The 18493-nt window shown below is 43.8% G+C and overlaps 1 protein-coding gene across 9 annotated transcripts in view; it reads left to right on the top strand.

The window, feature by feature from the left end:
• Positions 1-18493, top strand: part of SNTG2 (syntrophin gamma 2) — a 388440-nt gene that overhangs the window by 260321 nt on the left and 109626 nt on the right. For 7 of the 9 annotated variants that reach the window (XM_031008374.3, XM_055378682.2, XM_055378681.2 and 4 more), the window contains exons 10-12: positions 3896-4025; positions 5749-5787; positions 13362-13478. In XM_031008374.3, the coding sequence (XP_030864234.3) occupies positions 3896-4025; positions 5749-5787; positions 13362-13478 (286 nt within the window). The remainder of the gene's footprint in view (positions 1-3895; positions 4026-5748; positions 5788-13361; positions 13479-18493) is intronic. The other 2 variants (XM_055378685.2, XM_055378683.2) reach the window with 2 other exon arrangements.

Genomic DNA, 18493 nt, shown 5'->3' with positions numbered 1-18493 from the left:
AACTGTGAATTGATTCACTTTCTAGAGTATAAGTCTATTTTCAGTTTTCTCTTTGGAATTGAAAAATTCTCTAAGGGCATGAGGAAACCCTGGGAGGAGGGTAGACTTTTCAAAACTGCCCACACAGTCAGTGCTTGACTTCCCCATGGATGGCGAGTGTCTGGGAGCTGGTTTGGTTTCTTCTCCGGGGACCCCGGGGTGCCAAGCGCTCTGCCTTCACTTGGTGTGGCTTTGCTTACAGCAGCCTCCTACAATCTCATGTGTGTCCATCAAAGAGCGTGTTAGCTCCTGAGCAGCAGATGCTCTGTGAATTTTAGCTCCGACAATGACCTTGGCCACGTGAACACCATCCTAAAAGGCCTGAGCGGCCACCACGAGGCGGGTAGAGAGGCCGGGTTCCAACTGTTAGCCACGGAGGAAACTCGGAGGAAACCGTGAAACTCAGAGGAAACAAAGGCCCAGAAATGCCCTGGAAGAAGCGGCTCCTGATCTTGCATCCAGACGTGCCTGAAAGCAGATTGCGTAACTTACACTAGTTACCCGGCTTCTATAACAATAAACCAAACAGTGAACCAACAGTGAGCCACGCTGTGAACTTTCTTTTCCTGTTTCATTAACATGTTAGTATCTGCCATCAGCATTCGTGTCAACAACTTTCACAGTTTCTGTTCATTTGATACTTAATTTTTATTGCTTTCTTTGACAAATTACAGACTAATAATGTTTGTATGGTACTTACGGGCTTACGAATAACTTTGTTTCAGTTATCCCATTTGTTCCTCTCAGTATTCCTATTTTGTGGTACGGTTGGCATTTGAAGCCCATCGTACGGACAAGGAAAGCCCAGCTCAGAGGTGAGATGTCCAGCCTGCCTCATAAAGCTATGGCATAAATGTGCCTGGACTGCAGACGCCTTCCTTTTCATTGCAGGACACAGCCGTCTGCCCCTCGTGCGAGTCCGTGAGCCTCTGGGGCTCCACGTGCGTTCACTGCCTCAGGGGGCAAAGCTGATGATCTTTCTCAAGACCACAGCATCGATAAAGGGTCCTTCATGGAGCCTGGGTCCACCGTCTCTATCTCACATCTTATTCCTGCTACATCAATGATGGTGTAAACCTCCAAAGGCAGAGTTAGGACTCTGGACTCAGATTCCTTCTCGCCACTGACTTTACGAGGATGACCACAGTACTGACCCTGCTGAGAGCACCCGTGTTCAGTCATCCATGCATTTGGTGCATACGTCACCAACCCTGAGAATCAAGAAATGCCAGCTCCCTGAGAAGACAGTCGCTAGCACATGTGAGCTGGAGCCAAGCGGTGACCACGCGTGTCCTTCACATGCCCTCACACGCGCAACCAGGCACCCCCAATTCATGAGAGGGGTGACCCCTGCCCCCAAGCTGCCCTGAGGTCCCTGCAGGCCCCACCAGGCACCCCCGATTCATAAGAGGGGGCGCCCCTACCCCACGCTGCCCTGAGGTCCTTGCAGGCCCTACCAGGCACCCCTGATTCATGAGAGGGGGGACCCCTGTCCCACGCTGCCCTGAGGTCCCTACAGGCCCCACCAGGCACCCCCGATTCATGAGAGGGGGGGCCCCTGTCCCACGCTGCCCTGAGGTCCCTGCAGGCCCCACCAGGCATCCCCGATTCATGAGAGGGGGCACCCTTACCCCCACGCTGCCCCGTGATCCCTGCAGGCCCCCTAGTCTAGCTGGCTCCAGGCAAAGCTGCCCCTGGCCCACACTGGCACCACCTCCTGTTCCTCCCCAGGCCTTTGGAGAAGAACAGGCTCTTCTGAAAGAATAAAAGCGTAGAGCTCTGAGATGGGGAAAATTGGAGGATGGGACACAGGGAACTTTTGAGGATTCTTCTAAAGTCTGTTTTTGGTCTGAGAGTTGGTTGGCCAAGAGTATGGAATATGTGACTGTTTATCGAGGTGTTCACTGGTGAGTTGTGTGCGTGTGTGTGTGTACTCTAGCTCAATGTAAAATATGCCTAAAAATAGTAGTCTCTGACCTCTTCATGTGGGGAGCCAGGGAACTTGGCTGTCGTCCGCAGTAATCTACTTGACCCAGCTGTTTATTTACCACTAGATTAAGGTCAGCCTTGCTTTGTATATGTCGCACCAGTTAACATGAACAAATGAGAAATGATGGCGATGAACCCATTTTTAGTTAGCACTTACTTTAATAAGAATTAATGGATACTTGGACAAAAGTGTAGATATAAGTCTCCCAATATTTAATAAGCACCTAATTCATGTGGAATATTACACAATCCGCCTAAAATGGTCTCCCAGCATTTTGAAGTGTAAAGATTAATTTATTATAGCAGACATCCAGGATCAAAGGCCCCACGGGAAGCGATGGATCCTGAGGGACAGGTGCTCCCCAGGAGGACCAGGAAAGGTGATCAGAAAGGGCTGTGCGAAAGTAGAGGCGGAGCTGCCTGCCCTCCCCACGTGGGGGACCTGCTTTCTCTGGCTTCTTCCCCTCTCCGGCTCCACACGGTCACCTCCACCTTCACCTCTGTCCTCCTGCAAAGTCAAGAGTATCTTGTTCATCGCCATCAGGCAGAATATCAGCCACAAGTAGATAAACCTCACATTCTGATTCAAGAAACACTAATTAGGATGAGAATGACCCCTAGACAGAGATGTCTGCTTTTTAAAAGAATGACTTTTAAAATAGCAAACTCTGGTCTGATAGATTTGGCTCAAAAATATGCAGAACTGTGTTAAACCATCTCTGTTTCCTACCGCTTCTCCTACACACCCCACCTTGCCTAAGAAAGCAGCGATGACACTCACTTTGAAAGATTATTAGAACATAGCTTAGTGATGACTTATTTTTTAAAAAAAATGTTTGCTTTGTTCTGTATTTTATTTTCAGTTAGCTGCTTGAGACCATGGAGGTATTATGAGTCATATACATTGATATGCATTGTTTTCTTTTTTTCTTTTTTTTTTCAGATAGGGTCTCACTCTGTTGCCCAGGCTGGAGTGCAGTGGCATGATCTCGGCTCACTGCAACCTCTGCCTCCTGGGTTCAGGAGATTCTCCTGCTGCAGCCTCCTGAGTAGCTGGAGCTACAGGTGTGTGCCACCATGCCCGGCTAATTTTTGTGTTTTTGGTAGAGACAGGACTTCACCATGTTGGCCAGGCTGATTTCGAACTCCTGACCTCAAGTGATCCTCCTACCTCAGTCTTCCAAAGTCCTGTGATTATAGGCGTGAGCCACTGCGCCCGGCCAATATGCACTATTTTCTTAAGAAAAAGGCTATAAAAGTGTACATGACATTTCTCTTTTGCAAATAGGCGTTTGTAAAGTATGTTTTTAAAAGATGTTGCATGACAGGGAAGAACTACTGGATTTGAGACGGTTGGTTGTTAATACTTTGCCGTGATTGAGTTCTCAGCAAGTGGAGTGTCCTGGAGCAATGGAAGGGGACTATGTTCTCCCGAAGCTACCCTGTCAATCAGAAGCACACGGGTGGTCCTAGAGAAGGGTGGATGCTGAGTGCAGAGGGTGCCTGGGCTGCTCCAGCCTCACCCCATCAGGAGCTTTAAGTGCTCCATCCAAAGGGTCTTCGAAAGAATAACCAGTAAGAATCCTGCAGACAATAACTCCAGAATTTCAGGAGCACTGTTCTTTCCTTGACAAAGTGCTTTTCGTATTTCATCGAATTAGAAGTAGCTCCTGTTACCAAGGGGATTCGGGTTTGGTCTTGGTCTCAGCGAGCCTGCTGACTGTACTGAGGCGCCTGAGGAAGTGGTGCAGTTGCCCCGTGTCCTGGGTCCAGGGTAGAGCCCTGCTGAGCATCAGCCTTGAAACTCACGGAGGCAGGCCCGCTCCCCTCGCTGCGGGGCCTCCTGGACAGCTCTCTCCCTCCCCAGGTGGAACGCGTTCGAGGTGCTCGCCCTGGACGGAGTCAGCTCTGGGATCCTCCGGTTTTACACAGCCCAGGATGGCACCGACTGGCTGCGGGCCGTCTCAGCCAACATCAGGGAGCTGACACTTCAGAACGTGAGCACACGGTGTTTCTGAGTCTCGCTGATGCTCATTCGTGCATGAAAAATAATGGAGACATCATGTTTCTGATGATTTATGATTAACGCTAAACAGAAAATCGTGTACTTGTTTCAATGTGTCAAATCTATGTCTAAAAACATTAAAAATCAAGCCATCAGAATGTTTCCAAATCAAAGAGTAAGGCAATGTCTAACAGCTGAGAATTTCCCATCTGCTTTTGTCTTCCTCCTCCCCTCTGTCTGCCTCTGTCTCTCTCCCTCCCTTCCTCTCTCTTTCTCTCCACACGCATATACAGAAATAGTTATATGTCATAATTTTATATTTTACCCAAATGCATTGATACAGTGTGACATTTTGAGTTGGGGAAACCTAATTGGGTTAAAAGTATAATTCTCCCAAACATTATGAAGATTTAGAAAAAGGCATAATTGAGCAAAAACATTACTTCTCAAATTTGTACTGCAGTCCCCCAGAAACGAAAAAGTGTTCTGTTCCCTTAAGTGATGTGTTTGATATTAAAAGTCAACAGGATTTTAAAAATTAAAGAAATGAAAAGAGATGGGGTGGGAACGAAGACTGGATGACACAGGCGTTGCCTGGAGTGATGGGTGCCTGAACTTGGACATGGAGCCGTGGCTGCAGCCCTGGCAACTGTGGCAGGACTGGCCCTGCCTGGAGGCGGCCCTGGACCAGCCTTGCTGCCCTTGCTCCCTCTAAGCTGAGTTGCCCTATAATTGCACTTTGATCCCAGCTCTGTTCCATCGCAGCCTGGAGGCTGCAGAGGCTGGGTCCGGCTTCCAGACTGGCCAGGCGTGGCCCACCCTGCAGCCCTGCAGAGGCACCCACCCTGCCCCTGCTCTGCCCACCACCTCACGTCTCCCTTGCAACCTCCCTTCTTCCTGTGGCTGCAAAACAGAAGTTAACCTAACACTGGGGGAAGCAGCAATGTGTGACATTTCTCCTGTGAAGACCTCAGGGGCTTCCTTTCTGCAAGCAGAGAAGGAAGTACCAGGACCTTCCTAACACTGTAGTTTTCAAACGCAACACGTTAAATTCCAAAGTTATCTCAATAAATAGGGAAGAAAGGATGGTGCTTGACTCATATTTGCAGAAATGTTTGTGACAAGGAGCGCCCTTCAGTTCTGTGTCATTTCACAAATCAGCCCTCATAGGCAGGGCAGAGAAGTCAGACACCCCAATATTTCAGAACAGAAATGTGGACTCTGAGCCGCCTCCCGGCTGTGTGGCTGTGGGCTGTGGGAACATTATGATTCTGCACCTCCACTTCCTCGGTGAAATTTTGGAAAACAACATCTACCTCCATAGGTCATTGGGAGAACTAAATAAAAGAAAGAATATCAACTGTGATCACCGTAATTACCATCACAGTAATACTGACTCTCACAAGGTTACGTAGAGCAGAAATCATTTCCTCACTTTTCTCAGATATTGGAATTTAAGCACCTGTTCTCAAAGTGTAACTTCACTTACATAAATGCTGATATTTGAAAAAGAGAAATTGAAGTCTGCTAGTAAAGTTGTTTTCTACTGCTGCCATGTTTGTATTGACTCTGGCTAGGTCTTCAGATAGGAAATATGTCATTAAAGAGGCCTGTTTCCCAGGACAGAGCGTGGCTGATGACTTCCAGCTGTCACTCAGGTGAGCCATCCTGGTGTTGGTGGCTGTGGCCCTGACTCTTCTGCCTTCTCTCCACAGATGAAGATGGCGAACAAATGCTGCTCTTCTTCCGACCAGGTAGGGTTTGTATTTTCTGCTTCATGATGTAACACATCTCAAAAAGCAGTCTCTGGTTTTTTGAAATTTGATTTGGAAATCTCGATAGGAAAACATTAGCACATTTCAGACTGCATTTGGTGGTCTCTGCCCTGCCTGTTAATTCTATAAAACTGCTCTTTCTGTGGGAATAGCATAGGTCATTCTGATCTCCTGTGTATAGATTATTTCTCTATTGGCAGTTATGTTTTGTAAAGAATCGTGATTTAAATGATGATTTAGATACGATTGTTTAAACTGAGAAGGGCTTTGAGATGACACACCTGTGTAATTTGAAATTTTAAGCATTATATTATTTTCTTAAATAAAATCCTTACTAGGAAAGCTTCATTCTCAGGAGGGCTTTGGCCCAGTGGGTGTTATTGCCAGTGGCTAGGATCCTGTCATCCCCAAATCCAGGCAGTTTGTTCACCTGGAGCCCAGAGCCCTTAACGTTGTCCTGGATTCAGGATAGCTACCTTTGTAGCCACCCTCAGGCCTGATTTTCTGCTCACTTCCCAGGTCTATGAGCACTTAGGAAAACTCTGTGGTAATCAAGCTGTTTCAATATCAGCCAAATCAGTTTTTAAGCCACTGTGTTATTCTTCTGTTTCCTTTATAATAAACTTATGATTTAACTTGTAATGTAAGGGAGTATGTTATTTATAGTTCATTCATTTTCTGGTTATATCTCTTAGGGGCGTAAGGAAGCATGCATCATAGCCTCAAGTTAAGAAAACTGAGAAAAACATGTTCGCTTTGCTTTAAATAGCGCACAAAAGACTTTAAATAGTGCTTAGCAAGAATATTTGAATTCACGATGGAGGACTTTAGAAGAGCAGGTCCCCTGCCTATGAAATATTTACTAAAACAATGGGAAAATAGGGCTGTGTTTTAAATTAAACCTCTCTAGTCAACATTTCTACATTAGAAAAGAAACACTAAGAATAAATGGTTCTTCTAACTTTTCTCTCTTTTAATATTATTCTAAAATTACCATCAACTATTTTTGTTTACATAGATATTTTATGATTAATATTTCTATAAATTCTTCAAATTAATATAGGATTCATTTAATATTCTTATACATAAAATATCATTTCCCTACTATGTGTTTTTGAAACAGAAGTTCTGAAACTTTTCCACAAAGTACATATCTCTCTATGGTTCACACAGGAAACAGCCTTTATCAAGGCTGGTGGGACAGTGGGCCAAAGTTTTGCCATGATCTCTATGAATAATTTACCATTTTAAAATTGCATCTTCGTCACACACTCAAAATTAGCAAAATGTTTCCTGAGATCCTCTTTATGGCAAAGCTGAGACTCTACCGAGATCTTAGGAGGAGCCGCAGCTTCTGGTATTTCTCAGTGTTGGCTGCTTCTTCCCTGTTTCTCAGTTTGTTCGTCATGAGGACAGCCGTCCTCTCCCGACCCTCAGAGGGGTTGTCACCTTGCAGACAGATCCTTGATGCTAAACGGTGATGCCTGCTTGTGGAGAGCATACGTGGGAATGGGCAGCATTTATGGACTTGGCCTTTATGTGTTTCAGAGAAATGCTGACTTTTGTAGCTATGCTGGAATTACTCCTCATGTTGGAAAGAGCACTGCTCCGGAGAGGAAAGCATTTTCTTTTTTTTTTATTATTATTATTATACTTTAAGTTTCAGGGTACATGTGCACAACGTGCAGGTTACATATGTATACATGTGCCATGTTGGTGCACTGCACCCAGTAACTCGTCATTTAACATTAAGTATGTCTCCAAGTGCTATCCTTCCCCCCCTCCCCACCCCTTAATCCTCCTTATCAACTCACAAGAGAGAATGATGAAATAATGGTTCAGAGAAATGTAAAAACCTATAGGGAGCACAGTTCCCGCTATGGAGCACGTGGAAGGAGCATCTTCCAGAGACCTCAGAGGCAGTGGGCGGCCTTGTTTTTGCTTCATCTCAGTGAAATTCTCCCACATATTAAGCCTTGTGTATTTCACATCGATCTTGGTGGCCTTGTTTGACAAAGCAAAAAGCCAAAGGCAAACCCTGGACCTGATAACCCTGACCAAACCCTTGTCTGGTGTGTAATTTTAACAAATTCACTCTTGAGGCTTAATTTCTTTATCTGTAATATAAGAAAGTTTTACTGGGTAATTTAAGGTCCTTTTTACAACCTTAAAAGTCCTGTACAACTTTGAATTTACTTAGCAGCTTGGAGTAGTTTATTTAGAAATTGATCTTAGAGCTGAGCTTCATTATGTAGGATGATGAAGGACTAGCCCTGCTATATCCGGATGCACTTTTGGTGGAGGATGGTTTCACGTTTTCTCCAAAAGTGGTGTGCTTTGTACAAATGTTAGGAGTTTAAATTTAAGACATTAGGCCCTTTAAAACAGAAAGAAAATTTTTTCTCACTCTGAACAATTAATTCTTGATTTTGGTATTTAATAAATAATTGTGAGATAATTGTTAACGCGAAAAATGCAAATTTTATGTGAAAAAAATTTATGTGAAAGGATAAATAAAGGTGTTTAACAACCACTGAAATTGGCAAACAAAAACACACGAAAAACAGAATTAGGAGAATACTACAAAAAGCATAATGTATGCATTTTTAGACTGTCATATCTGGTATATAAACTAACCAAATAATTTATCATACAAACTAGAGCACTTTTGTCTGGGACAAAGACTAACCTGAAAATATTACCAAGATAACTGCAAACAAACATATGCTCCCACCAAATAGCAAGCAGCCCTATTTCTTTCCAAATTAAACCTGTTTTTGAATAACCTGAATTTTAATTTAGGTAGCTATTGATGATGCCTTAATTGCCAAATCTCCCTGACCCCCTGCAGAAAACCCTAAATAACACAGGTAATTCTGGCTTTTTCTATCTAAAGGAAAAGACCAGCTGCATGTTATCATCTGGTGGACGCTTAACTAATTATCTTGACTGATGAGGTGAAAAGAAGAGGACTCTCTTATAGAAATGGTATCAGAAAAGACAAAAAATATATTTCTTTATTATAATGGTTATGACATCTTAATTTTATTAAGGTGGTACAGTCAGGGAGATGTTTCTAAAAGTATAATACACACTTCTTGGAGTGTGTAATTAGAAAATTCATAATGTAGAAGATAAAATTAGCTTTGCTTAAAATTATTTATGAACTGCATATACCTAAGAAAGATTCGGAAAGCATCCGATGTTTCCAACAATAGCAAAGCTATAACGTATTTCTTTGCTAAATCTAGCATAATTCAATTACTTGTGTGATTTAATTAAGCTCACATGCAACTAACAGGTATTTCAGATTACCGGCGGTCTATTACTACCATCTTGGGCCAACAGTAGCTCTTTATTCACTCCTTAATATATAGCTCTCCTTGAACTTTGTGCCAAACACTATGTCAACCCGATAGAGAAAAGAAGAAGAGCCCAACACTGTCCCAGCCCAGGGGGAAGAAAGAGCGAGCAGCCCTGGGGAAGGGAGGTGGGTGTACAGCTCATGGGGCCTCCCAGGTCTGGGTGCTTGGATTCCAGCTGGTACCTGCAGCTCCTCAGAAACAGAGTAACTCTGCTCAATCAGAATTAGATGGTAATTCCACCCCTTGATCAAGTTCTCCTCCAAAAAGAAGGCTTGCTGCTGCCATGCTAGAAAAAGAATCCCAAGTTCTCTATTTTAGCCAAGATTCAAGAATGCATACTTTCAACTTTTTACTCGCCCTTGATCTACCTGCAATGTAAATCAATCTCTCACCCATCTGTCCTCTGTATTTAGATATTCCTGAGTGTTACGGCCGTTAGATTAAGTTCCTGCACGTCCGTTTCCTATTCATAGTTCATCCCTTGTGAAATCTAAATTGCAGCGCATGATTAAGTGTTTTGTGAACAGAACGAGTAAGATCAGGGAAACTCGACAGTATGTGAACACATGATTTAAAAAATGAGGGAGCCGAGGCGGGCAGATCACGAGGTCAGGAGTTCAAGACCAGACTGGCCAACATGGTGAAACCCCGTCTCTACTAAAAATACAAAAATTAGCCAGGCGTGGTGGCACGCACCTGTAATCCCAGCTACCTGGGAGGCTGAGGCAGGAGAATTGCTTCAACCCTGGAGGCGGAGGTTGCAGTGAGCCAAGAGCGTGCCACTGCACTCCAACCCGGGCGACAGAGCAAGACTCTGGCCTGGGGGCAGGGTGGTGGTGGGGGTGGCTGGGAAAGTGAAGGAAGTAAAACCAGCGGAGTTTGCCCTGCAGGCAAAAGAAAAACATCACTTTAAATCTCTCTACCCTGTATGAATCTAATTAGGCTTTGACCCTTAGAATTTCTCATCAGAACTAGTATTTGTTTTGTGAATTTTAAAGACTCTCAGACCACGTTGGCAGGGACCTGCAGAAGGGGATGTGTTCGCCATTCCCTCGTTTCTTGTTTCGTTCTTTTTTCTGGATGTGATTATTCTCTACTCCTCCCTCTTACTAACTTTGTGATTTGACGAGGATATTGGTGTGACTCCTCGTAATAAATATGGGGTCAAACCAGACTTTTTGTGCTTGTTGCTGATTCTTAAAAGTTTGCAGGCCGGGCGCGGGGGCTCACGCCTGTAATCCCAGCACTTTGGGAGGCCGAGGCTGGCGGATCACGAGGTCAGGAGATTGAGACCATCCTGGCTAACACGGTGAAACCCTGTCTCTACTGAAAATACAAAAAATTAGCAGGGCGTGGTGGCGGGCGCCTCTGGTCCCAGCTACTCGGGAGGCTGAGGCAGGAGAATGGCGTGAACCTGGGAGGCAGAGCTTGCAGTAAGCCAAGATTGCACTACTGCACTCCAGCCTGGGTGACAGAGCGAGACTCCATCTCAAAAAAAAAAAAAAAAAAAAAAACAGTTTGCAATAATTTAGAACTCAGGCAATTTCCTACATTTTCTAGAAATTCTGGTTCCACACTTTGATGCTAATCAGTAAAAGAAAGGTCTTCCACTCAGCCGTCCTGACAAATACAATAAGCTTGTTTTTGCCTGCTGCAGTTATCCAGCAGCCAGCTGCTCCGAAGATTTAGATTTGAAGATATGGTCATCATTGTTTGTGAAACCTCACCTATTAAGGCCATAAAAAATGATGAGTTCATGTCCTTTGTAGGGACATGGATGAAACTGGAAATCAACATTCTCAGTAAACTATCGCAAGGACGAAAAACCAAACACCGCATGTTCTCACTCATAGATGGGAATTGAACAATGAGAACACATGGACACAGGAAGGGGAACATCACACTCTGGGGACTGTTGTGGGGTGGGGGGAGGGGGGAGGGATAGCACTGGGAGATATACCTAATGCTAAATGACGAGTTAGTGGGTGCAGCACACCAGCATGGCACATGTATGCATATGTAACCTGCACATTGTACACATGTACCCTAAAACTTAAAGTATAATAATAAAAAAAAGGAAAAAAAAAGAAATAAGGCCTCCTCAAGAGCTTTAGCAAGGCACTCAAATGTGCGTAAGATGACCTGGGCAGCCTGCTCAGGGCCATGTGCCTGGTCTTCCTGGAATGTGAACTCTTTTCTTGCTGAACAAACTGCCTGCATAATATTCTTTTCATGACTGTGTGGAAGCCACTGTGTTTGCAATTAATTGTTTTTAGTAACTATGCTTCAAATGAATCCTATCTTAACACTGTACAAATCACTGCACTCGTGCAGTAGTGAGCTGGAATTAATCACGCATTCAATTCATGTTAATTATGGAAACATTAAGCGTCTGCTAAATTTGCTAGAAAAAGATGCATTTTTAAATGGAGGCTTTTATGATTTACAGAGTATAGATGCTAGTGTTATAACCAACAAAAATATAAGTATGTGACCCAACCAGACAAAAAAGGAAAAAATCTATTAGGTATTTTAAAATAATCTGTGTATTTGGTTTCAAATTCGGACACTGGAGGAGTGAATTACACATTAGTGGCTTTTCCAGGTATGAATGTCCCCGGCCTTTGCCTCCAGCTAGTGCCTTATGAGGGATTCCTATGGTACACTGTGAAATTCCCGTAATTCTCACGTGAAATCTATAATTCTACCCGTTTCATGATGGAAAAAGAGAGCCTTGGCAATGTTAAATGTGCTTTGCTGGGGAGGGTCTCGGGGAAATAAAGTCGTCCTGTGTTACTGCAACATTAACCCCATACCACATCTATGTGGTTCCTGAGCCTCCATGGGACGTAAGTGTAACCCACTAGGAACTTGGAAGTTCATGATCCAGTGAAATATTTGGGTTACTTTGAAAAGCCTTCTAAATCCAGAACAGTCAAGAAAGACAAAACTAAAACGTTTAATGCATCAGGGGATTCGTATTCAACACTGAAAACCATGATGATGTTAGCTGTTCGGCTGCGCGCCCCCGCCCTGCAAGACAGTGCTCCTAATTTTCTTTCCCATTGCTAGAAATACCGTTTGTAGAAATCTGATTCTGTCCTCTAGCATCTCGACTTCCCAGGAAGTCTCTCCAGCTTAAGAGTGAAGACCTTCAGTGGTTTATCAAGTAAATAACAGAAACAGGATGCGCCCGCCCTGGAGCTGGTGCCGGCTGTGACGGGACTTACCCGGGCGGCTCCAGCACTGGGGCCTGCGCCAGCTGTGACTGGACTTACCCAGGTGGCTCCAGCAGAGGGCACCTCGTGGGTGCATGGGGCTTGCACACTTGAGGGGTGTCCAGGTCCCAGCTGGTTCTCAACTTTTAATAGCTCATCGGTCAGTGTCGTTTGGTAAAGTGGTTGGGATCTCTGTGATAACTTATTTTTATTTTTTTAAGTTTTTAATGCTAAGCATATGTTAATAGGTTTTCCTTGAAATAGAATGAGAAAATGAAAGAATTATAATGAAATTACTCCTGGTACTTGCTACAAAATATGTCACATTAAAATTTTAGATAACATGGATTTTTCTTTAATATTAGATTGAATTCATGCACTGAATTCTTAAATTGGATTACTATTTAAATGTTTTTGAATCATATTCTGATTTTGATAGGTTGGATTTTATATCATACGGCTCAAAATATTCACTGCTCATTGTAAGAATCTAATATTTTACATTACTTCATTGTTGTTAAGAAGTTGAACCATAAAGAGAAACAATTATTTTTCCACATATGCCAACTTCTATGTTCACTATAGGAATGAAAAATATAATTAGCTGTTTTTACTACCTCATAGAAAAATCTGAAATACTAACTTCTAATAGAATATAATTCAATACAGTCGTTTTAAAAGATAAACCAACAACTCTAAGGCAGCTGAGAAGTCCATTGGCCAAAACTGAAAGTGCTCATATATAAAACCTGGTTCAATGCAAAACTGAATTTTTAATTCAAGATGTGATTCATTCCTATTGTGTGAACTTGATTTGGAAACTTGGACATCTCTACGTTTCTCCCGTCTCCTGATTCTGGGTGTGTTGACCTGGTGGGATCACGGCTTGCTCATGTGCTTAACTCTGCTGTTGTGACAGTATGCCCTCATTAAGGCTTGGTTTGTAATTTTCAAAGGTTTCCCTCTGCAGGTTGTGCATATGGGGTGGGTAAATGAGAAACTCCAAGGAGCTGACTCCTCTCAAACCTTCAGACCCAAGTTCCTAGCACTGAAGGGCCCGTCCTTCTACGTTTTCAGCACTCCTCCGGTAAGGATGCTTTTGACACTCCACAGGGAGGGGCTGCTGGGAGGGCTGTTCCTGTAGGAGGGGGAAGCTACATCTGGTGTTTGGAGGAGGACAGACAGAGTGCTTGGTCCTGCCGTTTGCTGTTTCTACATGGTTGGAAAGGATTCTGCTTGTAGATTGCTTATTTCTTGCTCCAAATTTATAAATTAACCCATTTCTTTCTTTAGTTCAAATAGCCATTAAGATATTGTAGAGCTTATTCCTTCCTCAAATTCCAGCTGGTTTGGAGGTGGGATGCAGAGGCTCTGTGTCTTAGAGGATCAATTATGTAGTTGAAGAAGCCAAGAAACATACAAAATACAACCCTCTTTTTAGACGTTTCCAATTTCTAAATTTGAAAAGCTTTTTTTCCTGGATGTCTCCCAAGTTTTATTTAAAAAATAAGCAGCCTGCTTTAGTGGGGTCCATAATATAAATTTATGGCTGAATGCTATAGTTCTGCAATTTCATTTTCCAGTGCCCACCAGTACCGTTCTCCCCAAACTGACTGAATGTAATGTGTAATGTCTAGAAGTTTATCGATTTAAACAGCTTTACTTTTGAGAGTCTGACCATCAGAACTGCAAGCAAACTAAAAACCTGAGAACTTCAGGTACCTACACATTTTGGATGCATGTCACGTGCAGTGTTGATGGGACTTTCTTCCATTAAAAGGAAATGAAAAGATAAAACCAAGTTTCACCTCCAGACATCAAGACAGTAATACCCTGCCTGTCTTTTCATTGATAAGGATGGCTTTTTAAGTAAGCTTTTTACTTGAGAATAATTTCAGATTTATGGGAAAGCTGCACATTCAGTGCAGAGAGCCCCGTCTGCCTCCACTCAGCTCCCCTGATTTACACGACTTACGTGGCCATGGAGCATCTGGCAAACCACCATTTGACAATGATGCAGCATTACTAACCACACTTCGCCCTCCAGTCAAACTTCAGTTTTTCTACTAATGCACTTTTTCTGCCCCAGAGGTAACATAGGATATCATATGGTCTTTAGTTGCAAGGTTTTGAAATAAACCAGCACTTTGTGCTTACTGCATGTAAACGTTTGCATGAATAATGACTGAATTCCCCTCAAAACAAACATAACCATGTTCTTTAACATTTGCTGCTAATTTGCTCCATATTTTCAAATTCAAGTCCCAGAGGTGAACCTCTGATTGGCTGGGCTGATTTTGTTTTTGAGCAGAGCTAAGATATTCATGCCAGCTCATCTCAGAGGTATTGAAAGACTCGAAGGAGGTGGCTGGCACCGCATGTACCCAACCTGGACCACGTACCACTGACACTGGAGACGCATGAAGGGGCTGAGGTGTCGGAGGACTTCCATGGACCCATATCACTCCATGTGTTACCTGTGTGGCCTGTTTACCAGTTGGCCTTTTATGGAACTCAGGGATTCTTCAAACCCTAATAGGCAGACCCTAATTCAATAACCATTGAATAGCAAGGGTTTAAAACAGTTAGACAGGTTTCTTTGCCGTGGGTCTTCACGGAAGTTATGTCCTGCCTTGGGATGCTCCAAGTGCTGGTAGCATCCAACTCATCTCAGCAAGGCCCGGCTGGTAAACTGATTGCAGCGTCACAAAGTGTCCCTGGAATTGCTAACGTGCGTAAACTCCTTTGTAGCTTGTAGTGCACTTCTGTCCATTATATAATTTGATTCTTGAGACGACTGAAGGCCCCTCATTTTAGTAATGAGTGGCAAGAGCACACAATATCAGAGCTCCATCTTGATACATCGTAACTGTTTTATCATGGAGACCTATTGTAATATAAATCGATAACTAAAAATAGGTATTTTCATCTTAGCAACACATTGAACAGCCACATTCACTTGCTTTTGTTTTCTCATTTGAGTCTTGCTTTTACAGATGAAGGTCATGTGTAAATAAAATAGTAAACAAATATACTTGACCGAGGATTGTTTTGGATAATTTATTTAAAATCCTCTCTTAATAGACTGTGGGTTGTATTAACTGCATTTAATGCCAGAATATTCTTACAACGTACTGAAAATCCAGAGTGCAGGGAGTATACTCTCTCTGGTCTTCTTCCCCGGTGGGAACCACCTAAGTATTTGGCCTGTCATTGTTCTTCTTGATACTTGCTCTCATAATTTGTTTTAAACTGGCTGACTTAGCCTGAAAAAAGTAATAAATACAAATAAGCAACTTTCCTTCAGTATTCATTTGTATTCTGCTTAGTTGTAAATTATGAGACCCTGACTATGTTTGATTTTGAAATAATTCTTTTAAAGAAATCCTAATGTATCTAAATTTTAAGTTGTGCTTCTTTTTCTTCATACCTGCTGTGGTTAGAGAGTCCATTTCTTATTTTAAATGCAGTTTTGTTTTGTTAAAATGCAGGCGAGTCTTCCCTCAGGGCCCTGAGGTCGCTGCCACTCACACTGGCCGGGAAGTGCAGCATTTACAAGGGACAGAGAATCATTTCCTGGGAGTCTGAAACCAGGATATGGTTGTGGAGAGTGAGGGCTGAGGAGGGCGCATGGCACTGGGGTGAGGACCAGGAACCTGCCCAAAGCCACAGAACCAGCTGTGTGTGCCGGGAAACCAAAGTCACATTTCCATGTGTCCAGGAAGGAACTGGAAATCGCAAACTCCTCATTCACGTAGAGGAAGTGCCCACACCTTAGCCTGCTGGGTTGGCGCTTCCCTCCCCCAGGGCTGCCAGCCTCCTGCCCCTTCCTCTGGCCCACAGAGTCCGTGCTCTGTCTCCGCCACTTGGCTTTGCCATGGTTTGTTAGGGTTTCTTTCTTGGTCATTTAAACTATTTGAAAACAATAAAAAACTAGCAGACAAACCTGTATGTTTCCTCTGGCAACATCTGCTTGTCCATTCCAGATGCTGCAGCTCCTCCCTCCATATCTATCCCTGTCTCTCTGTCTCTGTCTCTCTCTATATCTCTTTCTATCCCTCTCTCTTTCTCCACCTGTCACTGTCTTTGTCTCTCTCTGTCTGACTCTCTGTGTCTCTCCCTCTGTCTGACTCGTCTCTCTATCTCCTTCTGTCGTCTCCTTCTCTGCCCACTCTTTGCTCCTCTCAGGGTCTCTCTCTTTCTCCATCTGTCTTTGTCTTTGTCTCTCTCTGACTCTATTTCTCTCTCTCTCTGCCTTTCTCTCTGTCTCTCCTTCTCTGCCCTCTCGAGGTCTCTCTCTTTCTCCATCTGTCTCTGCCTTTGGCTCTCTCTGTAGGTCTCTCCCTCTCTTTGTCTTTCTCTCTGTCTCTCCTTCTCTGCCCTCTTTTTGCTCTTCTCGAGGTCTCTTCCTTTACTTGCTTTCCAGCCCCTCAGAGACAGTTTCATCTTTGGTGTGGGAAACTGTGCCTTATCTTGTATTCATGGCCCCTTTCTTGTCTTTTCCTATAAAAGTTATCTATCGTCTCTTTCTCCTTCTGCATTCACTCCGGAACATTCCTAGAACATGATTGTTTTCATTAACTTCTTATTTCTAGTAATTTCTGCAGAAGATGACTTGGCACCGTCTCCATTCTCTCTTCAGAGCCATCAGCAGGGCTTCTTTCCATCATTGTGGTTCTGAAGGCCTCGCTGTTCCTTGTAAAGGGTCAGCGAAGACCCGAATGAGCCTAGAGAGTAATTCTCAAGATTTAGTGAACCTGTGAAGTTGAATTAGCCCCAGATAGATTTAGGCTGCAATTTAAGGAAGCTGGATGTTACTCTAAACTGTATGCATCCATCCAAAATGGTCATTGACAGTTTAGCTGCCCAGATCTCTGAAATATAAAAATTTTGTTATCCTCAAGTAAGCATAGTTTCATAATTTAAATTTTTAAGTATAAATATATAACTGTTAATTACACCAATATAGACTGCACAGTCTGTGAAGCTTTTGAGTCTAGTAGTGCTTAGGAAGCTCACATAGACACACACACATGCACACACCACACACCACACACACCACTCATGCACACCACTCATGCACACACCACACGCACACCACATGCACACACCACACACATGCACATGCCACACACGTAACATATGCACACACCACACAAATAGACACACACACCTCCCACAGGCACACACCACACGCACACCACATGTGCACACCACTCATGCACACACCACACACGCACACACGCATACACCACACGCACACCACATGCACACACACCACACGCACACCACATGCACACACCACACATGCACACACCACACACACATCACATGCACACACCATGTACACCACACACACAACACAAACAGACACACACACACACCCACAGGCACACACCACACACACACCACATGCACACCACATGTGCACACCACTCATGCACACACCACACACTCACCACACATGCTCACCACTCATGCACACACCACACATGCACCACACATGCTCACCACTCATGCACACACCACACACACACCCCATGCACACCACTCGACGCACACACCACATGCACACCCCATGCACACACACCCAGACCATGGCGTGTGGATGTGAGAGGAGGGACTCCAGCCGGCAGTGATGCTCCCATTTGCTGAGATGGGAACTGTGGGATGTACTCATTGGTGAGTGCTGGATCTTTGTAAGTTTGAAATGTTTAAAGATTTCCAAAGGGAGGTTTTTGAGTAGAGTTAGATCCACCAGGCTTGAGTTCAGAGACAAGAACTGGGTAGCCATAGAAACTCTGGAGGCGCCCAGTACGCAGAGAGCTCCCGATGCTGTGAGGCTGCAGGAACCTTGAGTTCATCTAACTGGATCCTTGATGATCCACGAGAAAGAAGCCACTCATTTCTTCTGGATCTGGATAATTTGTACTTTTTCAGTGGTAATCAATACCAGTAATGCACTGGAGAGATAAAAAGGTGCAGGTTTTTATGAATATTCCATCCAAAAGTTAGATTGATTTGACTTGTTTTATCTGTATACTTCCCGATGACTTCATATAGTTTATAAATTTCTAGTGATCTCCAACTGTCATTACTCAA

This window comes from Gorilla gorilla, chromosome 12 (genome assembly GCF_029281585.2).
Source record: "Gorilla gorilla gorilla isolate KB3781 chromosome 12, NHGRI_mGorGor1-v2.1_pri, whole genome shotgun sequence".
NCBI lineage: Eukaryota > Metazoa > Chordata > Mammalia > Primates > Hominidae > Gorilla > Gorilla gorilla.
The sequence above is the reverse complement of the archived record's forward strand: the minus strand, read 5'-3'. Positions and strand labels throughout refer to the sequence as shown.